The 27,915-nt window shown below is 40.3% G+C and overlaps 1 protein-coding gene across 2 annotated transcripts in view; it reads left to right on the forward strand.

The window, feature by feature from the left end:
- The first annotated feature begins 2,384 nt into the window (after positions 1–2,384).
- CUL1 (cullin 1) overlaps positions 2,385–27,915 on the forward strand; it is a 51,176-nt gene continuing 25,645 nt past the window's right edge. Inside the window, exons 1-6 of one of the 2 annotated variants that reach the window (XM_071736209.1) lie at positions 2,385–2,497; positions 18,490–18,778; positions 24,025–24,199; positions 25,332–25,499; positions 26,462–26,512; positions 27,344–27,434. In XM_071736209.1, coding sequence (XP_071592310.1) covers positions 18,639–18,778; positions 24,025–24,199; positions 25,332–25,499; positions 26,462–26,512; positions 27,344–27,434 — 625 coding nt within the window. In that variant the 5' untranslated portion in view covers positions 2,385–2,497; positions 18,490–18,638. The remainder of the gene's footprint in view (positions 2,498–18,489; positions 18,779–24,024; positions 24,200–25,331; positions 25,500–26,461; positions 26,513–27,343; positions 27,435–27,915) is intronic. The other variant, XM_071736210.1, reaches the window with a different exon arrangement.

Genomic DNA, 27,915 nt, shown 5'->3' on the forward strand with positions numbered 1-27,915 from the left:
TACCTCTGTGTAAATAAAACTGCTATAAAATACAGCCAAAACTTAACTTTCCAAGACTGAAAGACCTTATTTTTTATGATCAGTCTACCCTCCTTTGGATTTGGTTCCTTTATCCCATGGTTTATTTTGCTTGCCCTCACTCTCCCCAGTCTTTTAATACACCATGCAGAACTGGCCGTGCTGATGCACCATTGAGCATGACTAACACAAACTCTCCTCTAGGACAACTCACATACGTTAGCAAGCCAGAAATTTAGTCACACCTAGGAATGGTATTTGCAAAGTATGTCTACATGGGCAAAATTAACATAAGCATTACAATGACATGACATCCAGTTGACTGAGACAGTGTCCCTCCTATACATTAAACCAGTTCCTCTGATGGTGCTTCTCATGTGCTTAGACAGCAATTTCATTAGAAGAGCTGTGTCAATGACTTTGCTTGTGTCCCTTTCAGTAGGCTAAGCTGTAGTAAGGCATTATTATACAGGGAAATATTTTTCCAAGCACTTACGTGACTAAGGATCATTAGCTTTGAGAAGGACAGTTTTGAAATATGGCATACAGCTGGTGGAACCAGAATGCAAGTGAAACATTCTTTTGTTTCTTCCTATTGCTTCCCTGTTTCTCTTTCCCTTCCTATAAAGCTACTGAATTTTCTGGGTTGAATTCTTTACACCAATGCAGAGGATAAGAACTTTTTATAACCACATTTGAGTTGCTTTAAATGTATTCCAGTATAATTCAGATCAATCTGAATTCATCTTGGCAGGGAAAATCAGCATGGTTTGTGAGAGCATGCTGCAGAGCACAATACCAAGGACAGGGAAATCTTGTTCTTCTCCTTAGCAGCACAGCTCTAGCAATACAGTTCCACAGTTTGCCAGAATAAATAAAGCAGAAGTGACTCAAATCAGTGCTTTTCTTAAAAGTCTTAAATCTGGCATGATTTTTGTATTATTTATTTCATACTGGTACAAAGAAAAATCAACTGCCCATCTTGCAAGCCACATAAAAGTGATGCAAACATGCTATTTAGTTTGTATTTTATCAGAATAAATTAATTACCTACACTGGGTATTTCTGCTTAAATTTGTTCATAGGTTGCAAACATGTTTGTGTAACTAGCTGCTTCTCCCCAAACAAGTCAGACGAAATACCTTCATACATCTTCTAACCAGGACACAGCTGAGGAAGAAAACTGCCTTTCTTTCAGTTTCTACCCTACTCTTCTCTCTGCAATATTGTTTTCCAAGTGGTTTTCTTATTAAGTTGAAATTCACAGGTACAGAAATACTTGTGGCATCACTTCAACCACCATCAAAGTTTTCTGTGCAATGTTCACCTCGAGGTAATAACCCTTGATGTGAATAATTCAGAGGAGAGCCTCGTAGCTCGATTTAACACTTGCTCGACACAGCCGTACCATCCACTTGGGCTCCGAGGTGGCGTATCCTGCGGTGCAGCATGTCCGGGACTCGCTACAAAGCCGTGTTTCTCAGAAATACATAAGCGTCTTCCCCGTTATGTGATCACGGCTAATAGTGCCATCCTACAACGCATCTGACGGCCCTTCTGGCCTTGAACTGAACCTGCGGAGGGTGCGGGGGTTGTCGAAGCGATGACCTCTCGGGAAGGGTAGGGACCGAGCAGCAGAGGCGATGACAGTCGCCTGGCCGTCACTCTTGCCACCGACTTTCCAGCAGGCAGACTCCGTGACCGGGAGCCCAGCCCCGGTAACCCCGTCTTGGGAGTGGGCGGTCAGGGCCCTCGGCAGCCCCAGTGCGGCTGGGCAAAGCTCCGACCTGCGCCAGCTCGTTTCTTCGGGGGATGAGGGAGCAAGCGGCCGCTCTCAGGTCACCCAGAACTCCCCCGGCCCTGCAGGCACTGAGAAGGCCCGAGGCATTGCCGCCCCGGTCCCCTTCCTCCCTTCTTTCCTCCTCTCTCTCTAACCCCCCTTGCTCAGCACCCCTCGCCCGCCTTCTTTCCTCCTCTCTCTCTAACCCCCCTTGCTCAGCACCCCTCGCCCGCCTTCTTTCCTCCTCTCTCTCTAACCCCCCTTGCTCAGCACCCCTCGCCCGCCTTCTTTCCTCCTCTCTCTCTAACCCCCCTTGCTCAGCACCCCTCGCCCGCCTTCTTTCCTCCTCTCTCTCTAACCCCCCTTGCTCAGCACCCCTCGCCCGCCTTCTTTCCTCCTCTCTCTCTAACCCCCCTTGCTCAGCACCCCTCGCCCGCCTTCTGAGAAGTGGAGGGACCGGTCAGTCTCTCCCACCGTGGGCGGCCGCAGACTCCCCGGCACCTCCCAGCTGAGTAGCCTTCACTCCCAGACCGAGTAGCCTTCAGCTGCCGTGGGCCGCAACGGCGAGGGGCGGTCGTGGAGGGGCGGTGCTTCCACGTTCTCCCGGCCGCGCGGGAGGGAGGTGGCGGCAGATCCGGGCCTGGCGGAGGCGGAAGGGGCGGGCGGACGCGGCCTGACTCTGCGGGACGCGCGATGCTGGTGAGTGAGGGGAGGCCGCGGTGTTGTGTCGCAGTGAGGCCGGTCCGGGCCCGGCTCTGGCGGAGGTGGCCCTACTGGGCCGAGGCCGTGCGGGCATGGTGGAGCGGGGCCCGGCACTGAGTCACGCCGTGGGGAGCGGGAGTGGGGGAAGGGAGGCCGGGCCCGGCCTGCCCGTCCGCTCGCCTTTTTTCTCCCGGGCGCGCACCTGGGTCCGGAGAGAGGGAGGCTGTTGTCTGGCCCGCTCGCAGATCCGGCCCTAGGAGCCTCGGGTCGGGTCGGAGAGGGAACACCACGAACTGCGCACTGAAATTTGCATCGTATTGCCCCCGTTGGGGCGCCGGGAACCCGCCTCGGCGACTGCCCTGGCCCCGCCGAATTTACTGGCAGGCCGGCCTGACCGCTCTCTCTCTCCCGGCCTGTGCCGGATCGAACATGCCCCAGCATGTGGCTGGATCGAACATGCCCCTCGGTGGCTGCCCCTTCCTTTCTCTTCCGTTCCGTGGGCTCTTAGATTCGGGCCCGTCCTCCCGCGCCATCGTTGTCCCCGTTGGCCTCTCCACGCCAGACATCCTGGGCCCTGCTCTCTGCTCTCTTCTCACCATGACCTTTCGTCTATAACCTCAGTAGGCACTGGTTTTGGGTGTCCACCTGCCTTCTGGCCTCCCTGTCCTCTGTGTCTCCTCCTTTTATCTGCTCATATCTCAGCCATCACCAGAACCCTAGTGACAATTAAGTATGTCTAGCAGATATTTAATTGTACCTAGAGAAATGGCCTCATGTTCCCAGCACCATCGTAGCTGCTGGGGGGATATCTCCTAGAGCTCCTCTTTGTCACCTTCTCTAAGCTTTTCTCATTGTCAAGGACTGTGCACCAGGCTTCCTCTTGTTGCCACTTACTGTTGTGGCCTTACCAGAGAAGGTGCCCTCTGTAGCCTTTTATCTGTGTGCTTGTGCATTTATTGCCTCCATCCAGATGACTAGTCCTGTATATTCTGTTGTCTAAAATAATCACCTCATTTGTTCCCTGGTAACTTAGCCATTGAAAGCTGTGTCCTTAACAGGGATTCTTTTCCCATTCTTCTTATTTCCTCTTCAAGTTAAAGTCCCTCACCATCCTCATCCTGTTATTACCTCTCCCCTTTCATTTTTTGTTCCTCCCAGTAACTGTTTCCTTCACGATGTTGGGTTTTTTTGTTTTTTGGTTTTTTTTCCCATCTGATCTTGTATTCCTGTCATTAAAACCTTCCTTGTTATCTCACCTAATACTCTTTTCTTTCCTTTGGAGACTCACATACTGTCTCCCCCTCTTTGTATTTAAATCCTTCAGCTGTGCCTTTGAGAAGAAAGGAATTTAACCCTATGTATACTTGGCAGTTAGCGCTAGGAGGACTCAGATTACTTACCTGTTTTAGTTTATTTTGGTTTAATTTCTTTTGTTACTGACTTCCTTGACAGCCTTTCCCCCAGTATATATATTCATATATAATCATATACCTCCCCCCTAAGACACTAATGCTAGTCTGGGGGGGGAAGTCTCTGTTGGAAATCCTTTTGGCAGGACTAGAAGGAATGGTCCATGAGGTGCAGAAATACCCAGTGGCCATGTCCATATATTGTTTGTACTACCATATTGCAAATCAATACTTAGTTTATACAAGGAGTGTTTGGGATGCATCTACTTTGGGGAAGTGTTATGATACTTCATGGGTACCATGGTGTGTAGTTTTTACTCCAGAGATCCTCACAGTAAACTGTGGTCGTGGTGTGTGTTGATAGTTAGGTGTCTGTGTTTCATTGACACTTTTTCCCTCTGCTGGTGACTACTAGGAAGAAGTCCTTTCCCTCTGCTTGGCGACTTCTCTTATTACTCAGTATTGATTGCCCAACTTTTTATTTTGTGTCTTTCTTAGTTGCCTTGGTGCTTGAGATTGGTTAGTTTTCACAGTCATATCATCACCATGTATTTGACATGCAATTAAAACACTGGACATTATTGTCCCATGGAGGCATGGAGAACATACTTAGTTTGGGTAGTAATTTATACATCTGACTCTAGAATTCAGGTTTGCTGCCTAGCTTTAACAGCTTATTTTCTCAGCTGATGCAGATCCTAGGAACTTGCCAGCACCTCAGAGCAACTGAACTAGGCTTCTGATCTGAATTACCGCTGTGGAAGAAATTTTCCATTGCCTGTCCAAGGAGTGTGTGGAGAAGAGTTTCTTAGTTTAGGCATATTGTTTCCTGCTTCTTGGCTGGCAAAACAGTTGTGATGGTTTAACTCAGTGGTTCTTCTTCACCTTAGTCCTTTTTACACTGGTTTGAACTTGCCATGTAACTTGGGCCTGTTGCTTAGACTGTTGGTGTGTGAAAAAAAAGATTACTTTAAATAATTCAAATTAATATAAACTAAATTGATGCACACCCTAATTTGGATACTAATTTGGGGGTGGCTTTTTAAAATTTAGCTTATACTTAGTCTTGTTGCAAGGTCTTACATTCTAGCTGTGTTATGAAAACAATACTGAGTACTCTGGGAAAGTTATCTTGGATACTTAGCTTAAAAAGTGCTCTCTTACAAGTTCATGCTAAGATCTCAGAGTACTGCTTTTCACATGTTGTGTTTCACAATTATTTCTGTAGGGCCAAGATTAATGATGAGTCACATCCTGGGTGTGAGTGGCTGTGTGAATTAGGTATACCTCGGGTCTTCCCTCTTGGCATTGAATTTTTTTTAATTTTTTTTTTTGTTTTGTTTTTAAGTTTTAAAAACATCAGCTTTAGAGGGGAGACTTACACTACCCCTAACATAAAAAATTTGTATCATGATTGTGAAGTGATGGAGTTGTGTTACAGGTGGATACCAGTCATGTGTACTGCACTTTTCAAACAGAAATTTATAATTTGCCAGGGAGCAGAATCAGATTAAACTGTAAGGTCGCTGGATCGACTGTGAAGTGCAGCAGTTCAACAGCGTGGTTCTGCCGCTGTACTTCCTATGCTGTCCGACAGGGTCTGCTTGCGTGCATCACGAGGAAAACAGGGTGGTGTTCCATTTGGATTATAGCATGCCAGAAGGACATGCTTAGGCAGTCCCAGAAGCCTGCAAGTCGATACAGTCTTCCAGCTGCACAAAGCTGGAATAAAGAGCGTGGAAAATTTGGTCTTGGAAGTTCTGCATGTGCTTTAGGAATGCATGAACTTGCTTTAAACAGGATACTTAAGTGCTAGCATTGTTTTTTGCAAGAGTAAGGTAGTAAACATTTTTTTAATTAATGTATTTTTCAAGATGATCTTCATGTAAATAAGTGTTTATTGGAACCAATTTTTAAAGGCCTAGGTAAAAGTTGTAATGTATAAAGTGCAACCTTAAACTTTTTTTTTTTATCCCCCTCACAATTGTCATAAAGACCATTGAATTTCCCTTACTTGCTAAAGGAGAATTTTCACTAATGAACCACTAATGAAAATGCAAGAAAAAGTGTAGCTGTTGGGAACGTATAGAGAACTGTTGAGCTTGCTTCCTGTTTTATTGTAAGAGTTCCAGATTTCGTAGTGGAAGAATTACAGATTGACTGCTGTTGTTTCTGCAACTCAGCAGTTCAGTTCTGCTACAGACTAAATGACTCGTGGTTATATAGTTGCCCTGAGCTGATTGCCTTTGTATAGTGCTGTAACTTCTAACCTTTAACTTAACTACAGAGATGGAACACTGTCAGATTTACATACTTGCTTTATCCTGCATGGGATTACATGAGGTTAAATCAGGGAATAGTTGCAGTACAGCTGCTGAAAAAAGCACTGGTTTAGGAAATAATGTGTGTCCCAGTGAGTATTTAGCTTTTTGCCCACAGATCCTGATGCCACAACAGTGAACTGTTGCATGTTGCTACCCCACCTCTTAGAAATAATACAGGTCAAAATCAAATACTTTTTTTTAAAATAAACCAAATATCTATTACATTCCAGTTTTACTTAGTATAATATTTTAAAAAATGCTCTTAATCTGTGAACCTTGAAAGAAAAAGATTGAAAGCTACTTTGAAAATAGGAAAATAATAATTTGATTTTGCACTTCAGGAAACTGGCATAGTGTAGTATGTCAGGTTTTTCCAAAGGTGAGATCTCTCGCTCTGTAGCCTCAAGATTGTCCTACCTCCTTTGCTCATTGTATCCTGCCCTTGTAATAAGAATCATAACCAGCAGGTGAGGGGAGGTGATTCTCCCCCTCTGTTCTCCTTTCTCTGTTCTCCTTACTCAGCTGGAGTACTGCATCCATCTCTGGGCTACCCAGCACAGGACAGACATGGACCTCTTAGAGCAGATCCAGAAAAGGATCACAAAAATTATCAGAGGGCTGGAAGAAAGACTGAGAGGCTTGGGGTCATTCATCCTGGAGAAGAGAAAACTCCACATGACCTTATTAAGGCCTTTAAATACTTGAGAGGGGCTTATAAAAAAGATGGTAAGAGACTGTTTACCAGGGCATGCGGTGACAGGACAAGAGGCAATGGTTTTAAACTGGAAGAGAGTAGATTCAGATTGAATGTAAGGAAGACTTTCTTTACTGTCGTGTTGCTGAGACACTGGACCAGGTTACCCCAAAAAGTTGTGGATGCCCCTTTCCTGGAAGTGTTTAAAGCCAGGTTGGATGGGGCTTTGAGCACTTTATCTGGTGAAAAATGTACCTTCCAATGACAGGATGTTGGAACTAGATATCTTTAAGGTCTTTTCCAGCTGAAACCATATACGATTCTTGAATAAACAGTATAACTTTGTTTTTCCAAAAACTCAAGTAAAAGTAATGTATTTTCCTTTTCTTCCCCTTTTGTTCTGGATTTGGAGCCTAGTGGGTACAAGGCATTTCTTGACTCTTGTGCTAAGAATTAGAGGATCAAATACATTTTCTTTGAGGTTTTTGTATTTATGCACTAGATTTGAGTATCAATACTGTTGATTTCTTTTGTTCTTTAGAAGTATGTAAAGGTGATAAAAATGCCCCTTGTCTTTGGATTTCATTTGATTTGCTCTACTTAATGTTGCTTCATGTCTCAAACCTAGTGTTCCTGTAAGGGAGATGTGGAAACGTTTTATTCATGTATAGCATGGTGATCAAATGTTTTTGCAGCATGGGCAGCTTCTTACTCTGCTGTAATGTCAGGTACTGATCTTTTGAAGACACATATGTTTATCCCATTTTCATGGAGATAATGGTGATTTTATTTCTAAATTCATTAATAAATTAGGTAGATAAAAGTTATGTTTTTAAATTGAAAGTAGGGAGGTACAAGTATTTTTGCTACTAGGAATGCAATTACAGCCATAGCTGAACTCTTCTAAAGCTTCTTGTTTGTATTTCTAATTTACATCTGGTGTGACTTTGCTTTTTGCTGCTCTGTGTGTTTAAGGCTGGGCAATAACTTGATGTTGTGGCCTTAGTTCACCTTGTTTTCTCTGTAATTTAAACTTAATTTCATATGTAAATTTGGAAGCTCCTTTAGTCTCACAGTAGTTGAGACTGTCATCTGGAATTTTTATCTAAAATTCAGAGTACTGAATTGAAGGGGAAAAAGAGTTATTAGAAACAGTTCTTGCTTTGTTAGTTGCTAATCTTTTCATCTTGTTTTTCATGGTAATAATGTCTTCAGCAAACATTTTGCTTGCTTCTGGGTAGCCAAAGGAGAAACTTCCCATTTTACAATTGAAAATACTTATCTAAGATTTCTGCAATTTTGTAAGAAATCACTGTTGTGTTACTAGTTTTTTTCAGAGATAGCTTTGGAAAAGTTTTTAACTATGCAATTGTGACTTTGCTGGAGTACCATCACTAATAGCAGTATCTGTATATATATGCTTAAATAATGATTTTTATTATATTCTAATGCAGGCTTAGCTTTAAAACTTATTGTTACAAGCTAAATAAACAAGAAGCAGCATTTAAGTGTGTCTTAGGGATGTGCATCAATTCGAACTTTTAAAACATTTAACTAAACTTCTGTTTCTGTACCAGGCATGCCTGTTGCAGTCATTAGAGGTTAAAATGGTTAAAAAATTGCTGAAAATTACATTGAAGTTATGTGGAACTAACTTCTTGTGAGGTTTAAAGTCTTTGTTATGAGTTAAGACTGTTACAGTTCTCATTTTGTAACTGAGAAAAATCATGTATGGATCCCTTTAATGAGAAAGTTATAATTCTTTTTATTGCTGGTTGTGGAAGTATTGTGGTTGTCAATATTTAGGCATCTGGAATGAAATATATAGAAGTTGTATGGTTCATTGTAACAGTGTTTGTACCATTACCATACCATAGCAGGAATCCAGTTCACTAGCAGACATATCTGTACAGTTACTGTACACCTGATTTTAATAAAAGCAAATAGGTTATCTTTCAAAGGGTAGTGATTTTGTCATAAGCAGGAAATGAATGTAACTGCAAGAGTAGTCTGTTTTTACTATGTGATAGTTGAAATGCTGACAGCTTCTGAATGAAACATTAGCATGAAGGTGAATATAGGAGGAAGCTTCAGTATTTAAGCCATACGCTTGTGGTTTGAACATGTCAGACTGTCTGCAAGGTGAGTTGGCGTGACCATAGTCTTTACTGATAAATTGAGGTGGTGAGCTCTGTTGCCTTGATCAGTTGAGCTCTTGCAAAAGTAACAAGGTGAAAGATGCTGTAAAATTAGCAAGCTATTGGGAAGAGATTTCAGCCAGAGTTGTTTTATGCTTGTTAATAATGTTAGTACTTTTAAAAGTTACTGATATGAGTCACCACCTTCCAAGAGCATGGGAAAACTTTGTATGGAAACATTATTACAGGTGAAAATTCCTAACAGGTATCAGTATGAAAGTATATGTTGTGGTGCACAGTGACTCCCCCAATGCCACCTTTATCCTGCATCTTCCTGGCTGATTCAAGAACTCACCCTTCATGTGTGTTGTTCTTCCAGGCTTATTTGTATTTGCTTTTGTTGTTGGGTCTTGTCATTGAGGTTTTTATGGGTTTTGTTTGGTTTTTAGTTCAGCTTGTATCTATACATGATTTAGAGCTATAGAACAGGAATACTCAAGGCACTTGGTCTTGTGTAAGCCTTTCTTCCTTCTCTTCAGTGCACTTGTGTCTTGACTTGATTCTTTTTGCACTTAGTGCTGTTCTTTTTCTGGTCTGCAGTCTTCTTTTTTTCCAAGGTTTAACAACTGAGCATAATCAGTGTTTTAAGAAGATATGAAGCTTATCACTGGAATCCCAGTTAAAAAACACTGTAGGGTCTGTGTCCATTTTGTGTCACAGGAAAATCTGAGACCTTATATATATATATATATATATATATGTATATATGTAGTTAAAAAGTACATGTTCAGTTTAGGAGTAGTCTAAAAATGTTGTACAGCAGGATTACTTGAACAGAAAAATGTGAACTTTCTTAAAGATGGACAAACAAAACCTGGAAAGTTTTACCCATATGGTAGTGTTAAGGATATAGTCCCTTACATTATTTTCAAAATTCATGTTGATACAGTAAGACTAGCAGGAAACTTTTTGTGTTGGCAGGGCTGTTAATACTGACAAAAGTTTACTTAAGCTGCAAAGGGAGAGTTTGCTTATATGGATACAGCAGCAAACCTTGTCCAGTCTAGAGGTAGTCTGTTTATTAGGCAGCACAAATACTGTGGGTTTTTTTTTTTTTGTGTAAGCTATTGCATTACTGCAAAATTATTCTTAAAAAAGAAAGGTGTAAAAACTGCAATTCCAAGTTCCTTCTGTATATTTAAATTTGAAAATGAAGGTGAATTTTGGTGTCTTTTTAGCTGTGAAGAACACATTCAGGCTTTTAAATTTTTTTTATCTGGCAACTCTGTCACTGGCATATGAATTAATGTAGGGGTGCTTCAGATATCACTGATCAGAGCGGTTGCATATAGAGGGGGTATGGAAAGAACACAGAAACCCTGAATGAAGGGCATTACCTCAGGGAGGTGAAGTAAGAAGTGCTCAAACCTAACACCTATTTAACACAACTTGGTGTTACACTGCTGGCAGATTGACCTGTCATTGTTTAGAGGCTAAACTACTTTGTTTTAAAAAAGTGCTGCACAGAATATTTTCACCACCCAGCTATCTTTTGAAAAGGTGGAGTGTATGCATGTATACATCTGCCTGTTTCTCATAATGGGATGAACTGAATTTAACTCACTTGAAAAGATGTGCTAAAACTTTACCCACTAGATATAACTCAGTATTTTGTAGTAGTAAAATTGTAATAGATGTGAACATTTTCATTTGCATAATTTTTTTAATATTTGATATTAAAAAGGAGAAAATATTCTAATATTTCTCTTCTGGTACTAATATGATTTATTAATAATATGGTACTAGTATGGTTTATTGAATAACTATGTTACAGTAGTTGTGGCTTCATTTTGCTGCAGATCAGTGGAAATGTCTGCAATTGACAGAATCTGCAGGTTTTTATTAATTACGTATTTGTAGCATGTAAAGGGTTTAGGGTTGTTATGCTTGCTTGTAGTCTTGCTCTACGGTTACTTTATACGGGTAAACTGTTTAGACAGTTTATAGTCTGTATGTTTAATGACCTATAATACTTCAGCACAGAAGTGCTAGCACTATAAAATGTTGCATGAAGGACCATGACTCAACTAAGCTGTTACATTATATATTTTAGGTCATAATAGTGACCTCAACTGAAGTCAGATAAACACAAAGTAATTAGTTTGCAGGTACATGTTGTCATCATTTGAATTTGAGGAACTAAAGAAGGAAGGCTTTCAGACTCAGAGCGGCAGCACACAGAGGGCTCTACTCCCTCCCATTTCCTGCCCATATTCTAAAGGTCAGGCAGATGGGCAGCCCCTCTTCTCTATTTCCAATATCTCCTGGCTATGCTGCTGTTCCCCTGCACTCCTTTACCACCAGCTCTCCACCTGCTCTTCAGTGTCCATACCTGTCAGGTGCTGGGAAGAGCCGTGGATCCCCCCTGAGTTGGCCCTGCTGCGAGGGGCCCTCAGCCACCTATCCCTGCTTCCAATGAGACCAGGTTGCATATATTTGTTTGTATTTTTGTTACTTTATTCCTTATGTTATTGCCTTTCCCCTGTGCTGGTAAATCAGTCTCCAATTGTTTTCAATTTCCAGCTTCAAGTCTCCAGTCTTTATCCCCCTCTTATCTTTCCTTTCAGTTTGGGGGTGGGAATAGAGACTAATTCTGTCCTTTTGTTTTTGGTCTGCCCAAACTGCTAAGCCATGACACATGGATATTAAAAGTGTCTTTGATATCATAAATTGTGAGTACAAGTGGTTATAGGGACCACCAGAATTATTTGTCTTGACTCTTTCCATTTCACCAAACACAAATGTGTGCTAGAATGGAACTTGGGTTCTATAAGATTCAAGAGGGATTTCTTGGAAAAAAATTGTGGGGTTTAAAATTATCTTATAAATTTTAAAGGCAAAGAAGTAAAAGGTGAAAGGTGCTTATATCTGATTAATCAAGTAGATTGTGTCTTAGATTAAGTGGCAGTGGAGAGGTATATTGTTCAAGGGGTATATTGTTTGCGGCTCTGTACTTTTCATTGCAAAAGGTGTGTGTTTGCATGACTTCAAGAGGAATCTTAAGGGCTTGTAGGTTGTATAATTTACAGTGGTTTATATGTGAAAGTATCCATTTTTTGTTAGAGAAGATATATTAATGTCAGGGTTTGGACAATGGTTTGGGCAATGAAAATGCTCTCTTGTTATTCCTGCTTCCCTCCTAGAGGGAAGGGGATAAAGGAAAGAGACTTTAAGATTGAGAAAAACTTGAGTAGGTAGCAGGTAGCCCATCTTGGTTAATGCTGTCCTTCTCCAGTGAGGAAACGATGAGCAGCAGCAGTGTCTTAACCCAGCTAGCACACCAGTCAGAGAAGCCCCCCAAAGAGGGCTCTCTTGAGAGCCATTTTGTACTAAGCACCATGAGAAGAAATACTGTGACTGGTTCATTTAGGTCACATGACCATGGAGGCCATACCTCCCATAGGCTCAGTTGCTCCTCGTTATAGCTGCCATATTAACAGGCACAGTTCCTGGTAGTGTCCCAGGCAGGGTTTTGCTATCCTGTTCCTTTCAAACCAGGAAAATCTACCCCTAATTCTTTACCACGTGCTTGAGGTTTTTTTGGCTGGAGTTTTCGGCACGCACTGGACCTTACCATGCTCCTGTATTACCCACCAGGTGTTTCCAAAGTCTTGAGCAGAGCCAAACCCAGAAGTTTGCCTTTGCCCAGGGGTGAAGAAATCTACAGATTTTTCCCAGTAGGTTCCATTTTTATACAACAGGGACTTTATCCCTATCTACTGCATGTAATATTTCATCTACTGATGAAATATTCTACAAGCAACTGGCGGATGTTTCAAAATCATCATCCCTTGTTCTTGTAGGTGACTTTAACCTGCCAGACATCTGCTGGGAACTACACACCGCAGAGAGGAGGCAGTCTAGGAGATTCCTAGAGTGTATTGAGGATAATTTCCTGCTCCAACTAGTAAATGAGCCCACCAGGGATGGAGCCCTGCTTGACCTTCTTTTCTCAAACAGAGAGGGGCTGGTGGGAGATGCGGTGGTTGGTGGACGCCTGGGACTTATTGATCATGAAATAATAGAGTTTTCAATACTCAGGGATACAAGGAGGGTCGTCAGTAAAACCTCTATGTTAGACTTCCGGAGGGCAGATTTTGCTCTATTCAAAAGACTAGTTCAGAGTATACCCTGGGAAACAGCCCTTGAAAACAGAGGGGTCCAGGAGGGATGGTCGTACTTCAAAGAGCAAATTTTGAAAGCACAGGAGCAGGCTGTCCCAGAGTCCCAAAATGCGAGCCGGCGGGGAAGGCAACTGGTCTGGCTGAACTGGGAGACTCTGAAAGAAATTAGGGTTAAAAAGAGGGCCTACCATTTGTGGAAAAAAGGGCTAACTTCTCAAGAGGAATTTAGGAATATAGTCAGGTCATGTAGAAAGAAAATCAGAGAGACAAAGGCACAACACGAACTGAATCTCGCCATCTCTGTGAAAGACAACAAGAAATCCTTCTACAGATACATCAACAGCAAAAGAAGAGGCAAGGAAAACATTCATTCTGTACTGGACATGGGTGGGAATATAGTTATCAAAGATGAGGAAAAGGCTGAGGTATTTAACACCTTCCTTACCTCAGTTTTCAACAGAAAGACGGGTTATCATGAGGACAGATGGCTTCTGGAGCTTAAAGAAGGTGATAAGAATCTAAATAGCCCCCCTGTAATATTGAAGGACACAGTCAGTGACCTGTTGAGCTGCTTGGATCCCCACAAGTCTATGGGACCGGATGGGATCCACCCAAGGGTGAGGAGGGAGCTGGCAAAAGAGCTTGCCAAGCCTCTCTCTATCATCTACCAACAGTCCTGGCTCACTGGGGACATCCCAGATGATTGGAAGTTGGCAAATGTCACACCAATCTACAAAAAGGGCCTGAAGGAGGACCCAGGAAACTACAGGCCTGTCAGCCTGACCTCAGTGCCTGGCAGGGTTATGGAGCAGATCATCCTCAGTGCAATCACACAGCACCTGCAGGATGGGCAAGAGATCAGACCCAGCCAGCACGGGTTTAGAAAGGGAAGGTCCTGCCTGACCAACCTGATCTCCTTTTATGATCGGGTGACCCGCCTGGTGGATGAGGGGAAGGCAGTGGATGTGGTCTACCTGGACTTCAGCAAAGCCTTTGACACCGTCCCCCACAGCATTCTCCTGAAAAAACTGTCTGCCCGCAGCTTGAACAGGAGAACCCTGTGCTGGGTTAAGAACTGGCTGGAAGGCCGGGCCCACAGAGTGGTGGTAAACGGGGCTGCATCCAGTTAGCGGCCGGTCACCAGTGGTGTCCCCCAGGGATCGGTGTTGGGCCCAGTACTGTTTAATATCTTTATCAATGACTTAGATGAAGGGATTGAGTCCATCATCAGCAAATTCGCAGACGACACCAAGCTGGGAGGAAGTGTGGACCAGCCAGAAGGCAGGAGGGCTCTGCAGAGGGACCTGGACAGACTGGAGAGCTGGGCTGATTCCAACGGGATGAGGTTCAACACGGCCAAGTGCCGGGTCCTGCACTTTGGCCACAACAACCCCGTGCAGCGCTACAGGCTGGACACAGAGTGGTTGGAGAGCAGCCAGACAGAGAGGGACAGGAAGCTGAACATGAGCCAACAGTGTGCCCAGGTAGCCAAGAAGGCCAATGGCATCCTGGCCTGTATCAGGAACAGTGTGGCCAGCAGGTCCAAGGAAGTGATTCTGCCCCTGTACTCAGCGCTGGTGAGGCCACACCTCGAGTACTGTGTCCAGTTCTGGGCCCCTCAGTTTAGGAAGGATATTGAGGTCCTGGAGCAGGTCCAAAGGAGGGCAACCCGGCTGGTGAAGGGACTCGAGCACAGACCCTACGAAGAGAGGCTGAGGGAGCTGGGGCTGTTCAGCCTGAAGAAGAGGAGGCTCAGGGGAGACCTCATCGCTCTCTACAACTACCTGAAAGGAGGTTGTAGCGAGGTGGGAGTTTGGTCTCTTTTCCCAGACGACTTTCAACAAGACAAGAGGACACAGTCTTAAGTTGTGCCAGGGGAGATTTAGGTTATATATTAGAAAGAATTTCTTTACGGAGGGGGTGATCAGGCAATGGAATGGACTGCCCGGTGAGGTGGTAGATTCTCCGTCCCTGGAGACATTTAAAAAAAGACTGGATGGGGCACTCAGTGCCATGGTCTAGCAACCGCAGCAGTGGGTCAAGGGTTGGACTTGATGATCTCTGAGGTCCCTTCCAACCCGGCTAATTCTATGATTCTATGATTCTATGTAAGAACACTGTCTGGGCAGGGCTGGCTTGATCAATTGATCTGCTGATATATACTAGGCAGGTAGCTTGTGCTAAATGTTTGTCCCAGTTTTTGAGAGTTCCACCACCCATTGCTTTCAGAGTGGTTTTTAGCAAGCGTCTCTGGAGGCTGCTGTGATAAGTAATATGATCCACTCTATGCCATGATCCACTCAATGCCTTTGGTATTTATTAGGTTGTTTTTTTGTTATGGTAGTTATTAGGTTGTTTTTGAAATTTGTCCTATTGTCTGACTCAATTCTCTCTATTCAGATAAACTGTACCAGCCCTACCATCCCAGCACCGAAGCAGCCAGGTGTTAAGCATCTCACCTTCGTGCTGGCCAAAGTCCTTTCATAGGTTTCACAAGTCCATCAGAGAAAAGGATTGAGTACTTGTCTCTGTCTCGAGTTCCTCCTCTTGTGATGAGGAAAGGGTTACCTTTGAAGGACTGGCTACTGTCACTAAGTTTCATATGTTTGGGCCAGAAACCACAGTGATGATCAGTTCAAGAATGACTTGTACATAGTCCTGCCAGCAGCACTTGGGAAAGTGAGAGTTTATATTGATGTAAAGGTTATGATTTAATGCTGAGGTTTTAATTCACCCATAGCAATTAATGGTTCTCAGGAGGGCACCTTGCTCTTGGCAGTTGTGCACAGCCCAAGCACTCTGAAATCTTAGGCTTTTCTCTTTTCTGCCTGTTTAGTAGTCAGGACTTTGGGAAAAGAGATGCTGTGTAACTACCGTGGACCAGATTTGACCTTCCAGAATTGTTTGTCTAGGAGAGGGTTTTCTGTGCATGAACCACAAAAATAATTTTGAAAAAGAAAATTACGCTTTTCTCGTGAAACAGAACTTCATCTTTCGAATGGGTGTTTGCAAATAACAACTGTGCTGAGTAACAAAGGCTTGTTTTACCCCTCCCCCACTCTATACATGTAACACCATACATTAGTTTAACCACCAAGTACAAATGCTTGCTATTGTAAATGTCTTTGTGTTATTTTTTTGTTGTGAAACTTTACTCCTGTTAAGGTAAATGCATTTTTTTATCTGCATGTTAATATATCTGCAAACAAAAGTAGTAGCAGTTTATAACATTATTAATCTATTACTTTATTTCCCAATTGTGTTTACTAGTAACTAGCTTGAGTCTGGGAAGTTAGTGACATGATGCTATCATCCTGTATTTATGTCTGTAATTAAATTCAAATTGGAAGCTATCCAAAGGATAGTGAGGTTAGGTTGTCAAATGCAGTGTAATGTATTCCTTATAAAGAAAATATTCTCTATGTAGTGGACTGCATGAGAAAAAAGTAAAAATTAAGCTTCCTCATGGTATTGTTTTTGATGGCTGCATCCTGGCCTAGATATAGAGGTTAGTTTAGTGGGATTGGAAGGAAAATTAGTGCAGTTTGAATGAGGAACACCTTGAGTTTAAACTGTATAGGAAAAGGTAGTATTCGTACATGTGCATAAAAACTAGGAGGTGCTTAGAGAAGAAAGTTAAGTATTTCCATTGTCACAGAAGGGGAAACAGATCTGCTGGGCAGCTGCTTACCACAGACTTGCAGTGGAATGGTGACTTCCTCTTGCTGACGTCTGGAAAGGCATCTGAGTCAAGCTGTCTGTCACTTCTCTCCGTGAGCTGCCTGGGAAGGGACCTTGGCCCAGTTGTGAGCTATTGTAATGGTTGTGTTGCTTTCTGTTAGCCGGCAGTTATGAACATTTATACAGTTACGGGTTTTTTTGTGTTAGTTTCACACTCTAGTTTTAGCCTGCCTGCTTTTTGAAGATTTTTAAGTGAGTAATGATCAATTACTTTTTGCACATATTGCGCTTGTAGTAGAGTTTTAGTTTTGTAACCATGCCTTCTGTTGCTTGTGTGGAGAGTTCAGATAGTACTCAGTCTAAGGAACAAAGAAGTTTCTTCTCTCCTGGATTGTAGACACTGAATTGATTTTCTTGCATTTGTATTGTATGCTGACTTAGGACCGTAGTCCAAGATCATGGGTGTGTTAACATGCAGAGAGTGGGAGGCAAGTGGCCATTCGTGGACCTTTGTTCTTTCTGGCTTCCATTGCTCAGTTGTGAAGGTTCATTGTTACTAGTACTGCAGCACGTTCAATTTCCAGAAATGAAAGTAGTTAAATACTAAAAATGTATGATCTGTTTTATACTTCAGCATGATGATATATTGTTCCCATGTGTCTTTAATAACCAGTTTGCTATAATTGCAGAAACAGAATGGCAAGGTTAAATTTAAAGTGTGTGTTTCATAAGGTACACAGAGATTAAACCCCTGATTTTCCACTTAGTCTTCTAGGTAACTGTTGTTTGTGTAAAAAGAAAAATCAGCTGCAGAAACAGTTTGAGTGAAAAGAGAGAGTTGCTCAGATTGACATAATGAAAATGCTTGTGAGTTGTTTGAGATTTAAATGCTTATGCATGATAGATAGTAAAGGACTCTGAGCAGTGGTAACTTCTGTGTTACTGCAGTAAGACAGAGGTCATTGACTAAAGTAACTGAAGAAATGTCTCCATCTCAGCTGGTCTTTTTAGGGTCAATGAGAGAAGGCAGAAGTCCTACAAATAATTAGGGTGGGGGACAGGGAGGCTATAGCAGTATATTTTGTCTTTAAAACAGTGTGAAACTGGGAGTGGAACATGCTGTAGCCTGTAAGTGGCTGTGACAAATTTCCGATGACATAGTGTATATCCTCAAAATTAATATCTTTTCTGCTGCTCAGAGGTCAAAACTGGAGTTTTACTGTTGCATAGGGAGGAGACACTTCTTAGTAGGATAGTGTCTGCTGCTTGGAAAGATTTTTACTGTTATGTTTTTTTATTAACATTAGTTTTCTGTTTTCAGCAGCACTGACGTAAGTAAGTACCTTTGCACAGATCTGGGTGCTAATAGTCACACATTGTAGTAAATTGCTCAACTGCAAAATTACGTACCTTGGTTCTGGTATTTCAGACCTCATAATGAATTTCACATCTGTGTAAGTGAAAATGTTTCAGTGAAATAATTAGTTTTGTATCTTTTCCTTTAGTGTGAATGAATTTGGACTGTCACATAATGTGTATATTTTCTTTTCCTTTTGCAGACTACCTTCCTGGGAAACATCACTGTGTAAAAGTTATCTCACTGAGTTGCTGTTAATTGAGTTTAGAATGTTAATTGACTTGTGATTCTGATGGAGGAATAACCAGATCTCAAACTAACTACACCGGAAGACTTTCAAAGAATTACAAAATGTCATCTAATAGGAGTCAGAACCCACATGGACTTAAACAGATTGGTCTTGACCAGATATGGGATGACCTAAGAGCTGGGATTCAGCAAGTTTACACCAGACAAAGTATGGCAAAATCCAGATACATGGAACTCTACACGTATCCTAATACCTAAGCCATTTAGTACTTTCACTGTTAGTAGATGAGAGAGAGCTGTTTACTTTTTTGGACTACAAATGGCTTCATAACAGTTTTAGTGGTTTTTAAGAATATATTTTTATTTTGAAGATTAGCCTTTTTTGTTTAATCTTACTGGTAAATAAACAGGAACATTCTGTTGACTGGAAAACAGCTACCTTTGAATTTCAGGTTTGAATACTATTATATTTGGCAGAGCAGATTTTTTTAAGTGATTGTTAATTTTCACAATACACTAAAAGAAAACAGAATTTTTCCTTTATATGCTAGTCTCTGGCATTGTGGTGCAGGTCTTATTGGTAACAATGTCCAGTTACCTGGAAGAGGTTTCTCTTACCACCCTCATAGTGATCTACTCTTGAGTTGGTTTTGTAATTTTCCAGCTGAAGTGAGAATGTGCCCAATTTATTTCTCTTGGATTCCTACCTTGCAGCAGAGAGGTATTGAAATTTTCCAGCATCTCCCCATTTTGGGAGTTGTTACAAGATGCTAAAAGGTGGTTGTGTTCATTCCTTGTAAGTGTGTGCTACAGTGCAATTTGAAAGGCAATAGCAAACTTTTTTCTGTCAGTGCAAGCATCCTATTGGCTTTCTTTGCTGCTGCAGCACACAGTTTGCTCGTGTTGAGCCTGTTATCCACCAAGACCCCCAGGTCCTTTTCCACAAGGCTGCTCTCTAGCCAAGTGGATCCCAGTCTGAACTGCTGTCCTGGGTTATGTGTTCACAGATGGAAGACCTTGCACTTCTCCATAATGAACTTCATAAAGTTCCTGCTAGCCCATCTCTCCAGTCTGTCCGAGTCATCCTGGAGAAAGGCTCTCCCTTCTGGGGTGTCAGCCTCTTCCCTCATCTTGGTGTTGTCAGTAAACTTCACCAGGGTGCTCTGGATCCCAATATCCAGGTCACTTATGAAGATGTTAAACATCATTGGGCCCAGTATTGATCCCTGGGGGACTCTACTTGTGATCCATTGCCAGTTGGAGGATGAACTATTTACTGTTACCCTCTGGGTACAGTCTGTCAGCCAGTTCCCACTCATTGCACAGACCACTTGCTTAGGACATGACAAGTCAGGTTCTTCAGGAGGCTGTGGGGTACTGTATCAAAGACCTTTGAAAAGTTCAGGGAGATGGTGTCCAGCAGTCGCCTGAGCTGGTTACTTTCTCATAGAAGGCAATGAGGTTTGGTAGGCATGATTTGCCCTGGAAAAATCTGTCTTGGCTTTTCCCAGTCAAATGTTTTATTTGACTAGTGATAGCCCCCAGGAGGATTCACTCTGTGCTCCATTCACTTGCATCTGCAGCTGTTACTGGTCTGAAGATGAGTTCTACTGAAAGGTTGCTGGGTGTGACAGTAGTTTATATATCTTGCGCAGTATACAGGTTAGTCCTTTCCTCATCCTCTTTTGCACTTTTCCCTCCCTATTCCCTCCCTTTTTTCTCCCAGTACTGCTCCTGAAGTGTTTTCTGTTTAATGTGTATAATTTTTAAGAGGAGAAGAACCATGCATACAGGCTAAACTTTACAGTTTTTACTCTAGAATTGATTTAAAATGAAGCAAAATAAAAACTGCACAAGTTAATCTGGGAAAAAACTGAAGGAGTTAGTTCAGACAGTCTGGACCTCCATCCTGACTCCACCCATTTTCTTTTTTCAGTGTCTCTTTTGTGAGACATGAGGTTCATTCTCAGTACAGGCCAGATCTTTAATTTAGATGGGTTTGTTCCTTCATTCTGAGAATAATGAAGATAAGAACCAAGAAATCTTACTCAAGAGTTACTCAGAAGTAACCCTTTTTACTTTATGTGTAAAGAGTTCACACCTAAATTTATAGTATCAATGTGTGCAGAGTCTGTCTTCATGGGATCCAAGAGAACTGTGCTTGTATGTAGCTAGTTGCAGGCTTCTGTTTTGAATTGTTAGTGGAAGACCAGCAACAATTATTCTTGCTCGGATTACTCATATTGCTGTAAGTTGCTTGTCTCTATGGCCACCTATTCTTAAATTCTGTTTCACAGTGACAAAATATTCGTACTTCTTGTGCTAGTTTTCTCTTTTTTGGCAGAAGGTGATTCCTGTTTTTAAACTAATAATATGGTGAGTCTGCAATTTATTTTTCTCAGGCCTCATGGTGTGAGAGGATGAATTGGAATTTACATACATTTGTATTTAAACTCTTCTGTGGAGAGAAAAAAAGGATTTTGTTACTTTTATTGTTTTATGTATCTTAATCAGATTCTTAGACACAGTATTAGATTATCAGAAATCCTTCCTGTCATATTAAACTAGTATTTTATTTTTTTTATATAGTGGCTTACACAAAAAGCTGAATAATTTTCTCAGAGTCTCTCTGGAGTTTTCTCCCTCCAAGCACACATCAAATTTCCAGATGTGATTGGTGAATAGAAAGCTTAGTATTGGACCTATATTTCATGTGTGTGCTTTTTTTTTGAAATTTTAAAGTGTCTTTTTTTGGCATAAGCTCATGCTTTCATTGTTTTGGTTTATGAAAAATAAAGATGCCTAAAGAAGCACCTTTAGGGAATATTTTAGACAGTGTAGTTAGTTTATGATCATAAAGAATAGAGGAAACTTCTTGACCGGTTTTAATTTAGGGAAAAAAACACCTCAAATGGGAAAAATCAGAGTGTTTAAAGGTTCCAGGAAGAGTATACAGTATTAGGAAGGGGTGTTTTTTTAACTAAAAATTGTATATGCTATGTCCTTATTGGATTTCAAAGTCTTTCTCATGCTGTGTACATAAAAAAAAAATCATACTGTTTGATTTCAGTGGTTCCTACATTTGAGTAGTTCTGTTTCACATAATTATCATGTAGCTTTTATGTGAAACTTTAAAGTGAAATGGCTCAATTTACTAAGACTTAAAATTTCCTCAAGTCTTACACCCATAACTTGGATTTTACAAATGTTTGTCATATTATTGTTTCTTTATTAGCCTCAGTAATTCCTTTTAAAGGTAATTGCTTTAACTATTTTAAAGTAAGGCTAGGTAAAGGCTAGATTGTTATGTTGCATATTATTATTATTATCTTTTCCTTGTTTCTGAAATCGCTTATTGTGATTCAATTTCACTTGTTTTAAAAAAGTGGTAGTTAATGGTTATCCATTGGATTCAGTTATACATCATAGAAAGTGACTGAAATCTGTTTTATAAGCTGGGTTGTTTCTTTCCTCAAATTTTAGGAAATGGTAAAGGAAAAGATTGTATTAAACTTTATTTAAATTGTAGTATGCTTACATTTTAAAAATACCAAATGACTCAGAGTAAACTGTTTGTAGAATAGTATGTATAAATACATTTGACATTTTTATGCCTGTGGATAGATTGAGCACCAACAGCCCCTGTTGCCCAAGCAAAACCATGAAGCCCTTGTCTTGCCAAGGTTAGTTGTAGTGTCTTCTATTGCAGTTGTTGTCCTGGACTGGTGTCGTGTCTGGCGTTCACCAGAATTCCTGTATTTTAGTAGGATTTTAGATCAGCAGATTTATATTAAAGCTATAAGAACCTTTTACTTTTCTGATGATGTGAATCTTTTTTTTTTACCAGGCAGCGTGGCATCTTGTTTTTTTTCCTTGAAATGATTATTATGCTTTTTCTGTACAAAAAAAAATATAGGGGGTGTTAGGGCATATGCTTTTTAGACTTCAGAAACTGTTGCAGTTTTTCTTGATAGTCTCTCTATCTACAAACTGCCTTCTGCACAGGCAAACTAACTTCAGTTTAGTTGCACAGAAAAACTAAACTATAGTATTTCAAAATGCTGTATTGGACACTTTGGCTAGCAAGACTCAAGACAGTGGTAGCAAGTAAAGATGGGCATTACTGGTGTATTTTTACTCCAGCTCTGAGCTCAGATTACTGTCAGGCATGGATGAAAGGTCTCTGTCTTTCTCAGTGCTTATTTTACAGGGAATCCTTCTTTAGTAAGAGTAAGATGCATGGGGTTAAAAGAAGGTTTATGTCTTCTAATCTGGGTCTTCTCTTTTTCTGAAGGCTGTTGTGCTTATTCTTGGAGAAGAACAGAAAGAGTATTGTCATCAGTCAGTATTCACAAAAGCTAAAAGAATTACACATTGCCTGGACAATCTTTTTATTTTTTAGTTATGCTCAAAGCCAGTTGGGATAGAGTTAGGGGAAGAAGGGAGCAAGACTGCCACATGGGTATTTATGAATTAGCCCTAAATTTCTTGTATTGTGATGGAAAGACTTCCCATACATCTTGTTACATCTGTAACAAGAGATGGTCACTCAAAAGGTGTAAGTGTGAGCGCTCAGTAACTTGGTGCCTGGTGGCTAATTGTTTGCTGGGTGATTAAGGGAATTTTTGTTGTCAAAACTAAATCCTCATGAGGCTAAATTTGAGCTAGTTTATTTACCTTGTTTGTGTAGTGCAGTTTGTTTCAGGGTTCTTGACATTTTTGAGCAACGTGACTTCCTCTTACTACTTTAGAAGAGTTTTGGATATTTTAACATTTTGAGATAAAATTCTGTTTTCTAATATATTATGTTAACATACAGAAAGTCTTCCAGGCTGCATTAGTATAAGAGGAAAAATTATTGCTACCAAATACTTAAATGTCAGGATTATACTTGTAGCTTAAAATGGGTTTCAGTGAGTCTCATGCTGTGCATTTGAGTGAGTGTATTTCAGCATTACTGCTTTTCAGGTTTCTTCTCTGTCTGCCAGCGTTAAATGGCTGAATCTTTTATAAAGGATTATTGGTTTTTTAAGGGAATGCAAAAATACCCTCTGTGTTTTCAATTACTGAATATTGCTTGAGTCTAGTGTTGAAATGTCTTCAGGTTCAAATGAAAATTTATTTATTTTTATAAGGCAACTACATCAAATAAATTTCATTTAACCCTTGAAAATAATCTTATCAGCCAATTCCACTGCTTTGTTCTCTTGTTAAGTAAGGGTTACTTAAATTTAATGTTTGTGTCAGTATTCGCAGCACATTCGGCACTCTGACATGTTTCTGTGGTAGATAATTCTGCTGAAAATCACTTCATTTTCTCAGCTTTGGTTTGATTTTGTATGGGCTAATCTTGTAATTATCTTGTAATGTCTTATGTTTAAGTAATTTACAGTCATATAAAAAAGCTTGCTGTAATTAAAATACTGTTTTTCATTGTATTTTTAATGTCTCATGCTGGCATATACTTATTCCTTAACTTTTTTGTCAGTCATGTTTATAACTACTGTACAAGTGTACACCAGTCTAATCAAGCACGGGGGGCTGGAGTACCTCCTTCTAAATCAAAAAAGGGCCAGACACCTGGGGGTGCTCAGTTTGTTGGCTTGGAATTGTACAAACGTCTAAAAGAATTTCTGAAGAACTACTTGACAAATCTCCTTAAGGTAAGATGGGACATTAGATCATTTCTCTTTGTAGTAGTAAATACAGGCTGGGTTGTAAAAAGCTTGTAGCAACAAAGCTAGAGGTGTATGCAGCTGCTGGAAGCAAATTCAATGATCTTGAGATTTATTTTTGTCTCCAGTAGCCATTAGAATGTTTTGTAGTCTTTACCTAGGGCATAGATTAGTCCCTAGGTGTGTCTGTGAACTGCTTTTTCTCTTCAAGGCCAACTGGTTTCTGTGTTTTATCGAAGTTACGTACCATCTTACTGTCTTGTATCTTGGAACAAGACTAGCTAGATTTTCTAACCAATTAACCAGCGTATTAGTTGTGCTGAAATAATGGTCGCCTGTAATGTTGAAAATGTCCGATGGTAACCGTTAGTTTTAATTACATAGATGACATTGTAATAGAGCTGGTTATTGGACTGCTTTGTAAGAGAATAGTTCCTAGTTATTTCTTGAAAGAACCGGTCTTTTCACTTCAGATTTTAGTTTTGAGCAATAATAAAAAATTCTTGGTATCCTAATAAGTCTACTGTGTAAGCTGTGTAAAGATGTCTGAGGTATTACCCAGAGTGCACCCCCATTCAACCTGCAGTGGTCCAGTTTGGAAAGATACTTCAGCTTCCATGTTTTACAACTTCCATTTTTTGTTTGGTTTTTTTTTTTTTTCTGTAACAAGAACCAATATATAACAAATATGATGCTTTGCCCCTTTCCAGGAACACAGGGCTCCACATAATAACTGACAGGGTCCTAGAGAAGAAACCATCCATAATCAACTTGTTCTAGTTTTCCAAGTAACAGCAGTGGGAGTGGGTGGTATATATTCTGGAGATGATTGAATGCATTACAATTGCATTGACATGTTTTACCAAGCACATTAATCAGTATTGCTGCCTCCTTCTAATCTGGTCTCCTCTTGATCTTTGCTACAGGAGGGAAAGGCATGTCTTCTGGAGCTTTGTCTTCATTGTACGTTTTTTAACCACCATTTTAATTTCTAAATCTCATACTGGCCTTATGCTTTGTTAATGTAGAAGTAAATGTATTTAGCAATAGGTTTCCTATAAATGCATAGATCTGTTACACAGTAAAATCACCCAACAGTGCTTGCAAACTGTTATTTCAGGATGGTGAAGATTTGATGGATGAGAGCGTGCTGAAATTCTACACTCAACAGTGGGAAGATTATAGATTTTCAAGCAAAGTGTTGAATGGGATATGTGCCTACCTCAATCGACATTGGGTTCGTCGTGAGTGCGATGAAGGTCGTAAAGGAATATATGAAATATATTCAGTAAGTAGCTTTTTGAAGTGAGTAATTAATCCATTCCATGTATCTTGTTTGCATTATTACCCTGCAGATCACTTTTTGAAACTTCTGGGAAGTTCATAGAAGTTTTTGAAGAATAGTGGAAATCTTGCCTCTTTCCTTGTTCCGACCAAGTGTATCTGTAGTAATTCCATGAGTATAAACATGTAAGATGTTCAGTCTGTCTTGTATGTGTTGGGACTACCAGTAATAGACTGTCAAAGGTTATCCATTTCTGAATATTTGCTAGTTATAATTTTATCTGTATGTATGCGTCAGCATGGCCTTGTCATTCCTCTTAGGACTCAAGCAAGTGTTTCATATACAGAATGGAGAAGTAAATTGTGCATTTTTTCTTTTGACATTATTTTAGTATCCAAGCTGCTAATTCATTGAACTTCTATTTTGTAAGTTATTTTGGTACAGTTCTGAAAGATTGATACATGATCTTGATCATTTTTTTTGTAATGTAAAATAACATAAACAAGAGAAGAACACAGCAGAAGTGCTGTAGCTCAGATGACTAAAAGAATGTATTTTTCATATGAAGGATAATTATTGTGCTTGCTAGTGAAGCATTAGGAAAGTCATGTTATTTTACCAATCACTAATATAACTTTGCATACTGTAGAAATACAGTTGGTATCCTTACTTCTCTTGCTTTTAACTTCACTAGCCTTATGCTAGGGAACTGTGTCAGCCTGAAAATTGCCAAAAAAAGAAGTTTGTTGTCAAAGCAATTAGTAGAGATTTATTAGTTTTCAGAGTTGGCAGTGGATCACTCAGAAAAGGGGACATCTTAGGTAGACTTAGTAATAAAGCACATAGTAAATTTAAAATTCTGGTTATGTAGCATATTATATCAACTATCCTTAAGGAGTTTTCCTGTATGTATATGAGTTTATATATGTTATTCTATCTTTTATCTCTCTTTTTTTTGTTTGCAGCTTGCCTTGGTAACCTGGAGAGACTGCTTGTTCAGGCCATTAAATAAGCAGGTATGTGTGTGTGCATGTATATTTATGTATGTATGTTATAACTATAGGATGACTTTGTTAGGGGTAACTTTATGTATTGTTAATAACCATTCCAAGGAGAATTTGGAGGATGGGGGGTGGGGACATGGATCCAGAAAATAAAAAGGATCCTCCTGTTTCACCTTGGGATGTTAACAAGATAAGTACCTCAGAGGAATGGGCCTTTCTCTGTGTGTGTAGTTGAAACTTGACTGTTCTGTTATCTGTTTGTTGAGAGGGCCCTTGGCTTTTTTTTTTTTTTTTCTTTCTTTCTTTCTTTCTTTTTAAAAAAATCTAAGGAGACTTATTTAAAATACAAAGTAATAACTTCAGCTGGTTCCAAGCCAGGCAGGAATGCAGGCTGATTTGAGAGTCAAGACTGTGTAAGGACAGGTCTGGGATTTTGGTCCTTTTAATGTTACTGTGAATTTTGAAATCTATACTGATGCCTGGGATGTGCAGGATTAATTAGTTAGGGGTTAATTAGTGCATCAACACAGTGTAAAACCAGACATACCATCACTACAAAATATTGTATTTATGTATGTTGATTTCACACTTAATTAATAAAATAAAAATAAAAAAAACACCAAGCACTTGCATATCCTTTTATAGCTCACCGCTAATTGGATTGCAGTGCCCTTGTTGAATTTAAAAGGTGTAGCATATAAGAATGTTATATGTTCAGGTGTTTTGTTCTTAAGGGGCTTCGCTTGTTTTGAATATAGGAATACACTTAGGATTAAGTACTGTGATTTGGCCCACCAGCTGCTTTCTCTGTACTTGACATGATTTTAATCCCTGTTTTCTAAGGTTACAAATGCTGTGTTGAAATTGATTGAAAAGGAAAGAAATGGTGAAACTATCAATACAAGGCTGATCAGTGGAGTTGTACAATCTTATGGTGAGATTTCTTTAAGGTTTTATTGTTCTCTTAAAAATAAATATTTACTTACCCTCTATCAGAGCCCAGAAGTAGTATCCCACCTCCTTGGATGTCCATTAAAGATTTTTACTGTTAAATTGTCCATTAAAATAAATGCTGTTAGATTGCTTAACTTCATGCTTGTAGAGACACTTGATGCAGCTAATTGTACCATATTTGTAAACCTTGAAAGTACAACCAGTAGCAAGTTCATTGTTTACAAATCAGTTATTTGGAAGCTAAATATAGAAGGAGTAAAGCATAGTAGTTTTTAAAGTGGAATGGGATTGTTTTTCTCCATTTGCATGAAATTCAGAGTTTTGCCATGGAGATTAATGAGCAGATTGATTAATAAAAAAACATATGCATATAATCTGGAACTTGAGTAGAAAATGGAAGGGGGATTCGAAGTAGCTTTTGAGATGTCAAAGTTTTCCAAATCCTGTCATCCATTTAGTAA

The sequence above is a fragment of the Heliangelus exortis genome, chromosome 2 (assembly GCF_036169615.1).
Source record: "Heliangelus exortis chromosome 2, bHelExo1.hap1, whole genome shotgun sequence".
In the NCBI taxonomy this organism is placed as follows: Eukaryota; Metazoa; Chordata; class Aves; order Apodiformes; family Trochilidae; genus Heliangelus; species Heliangelus exortis.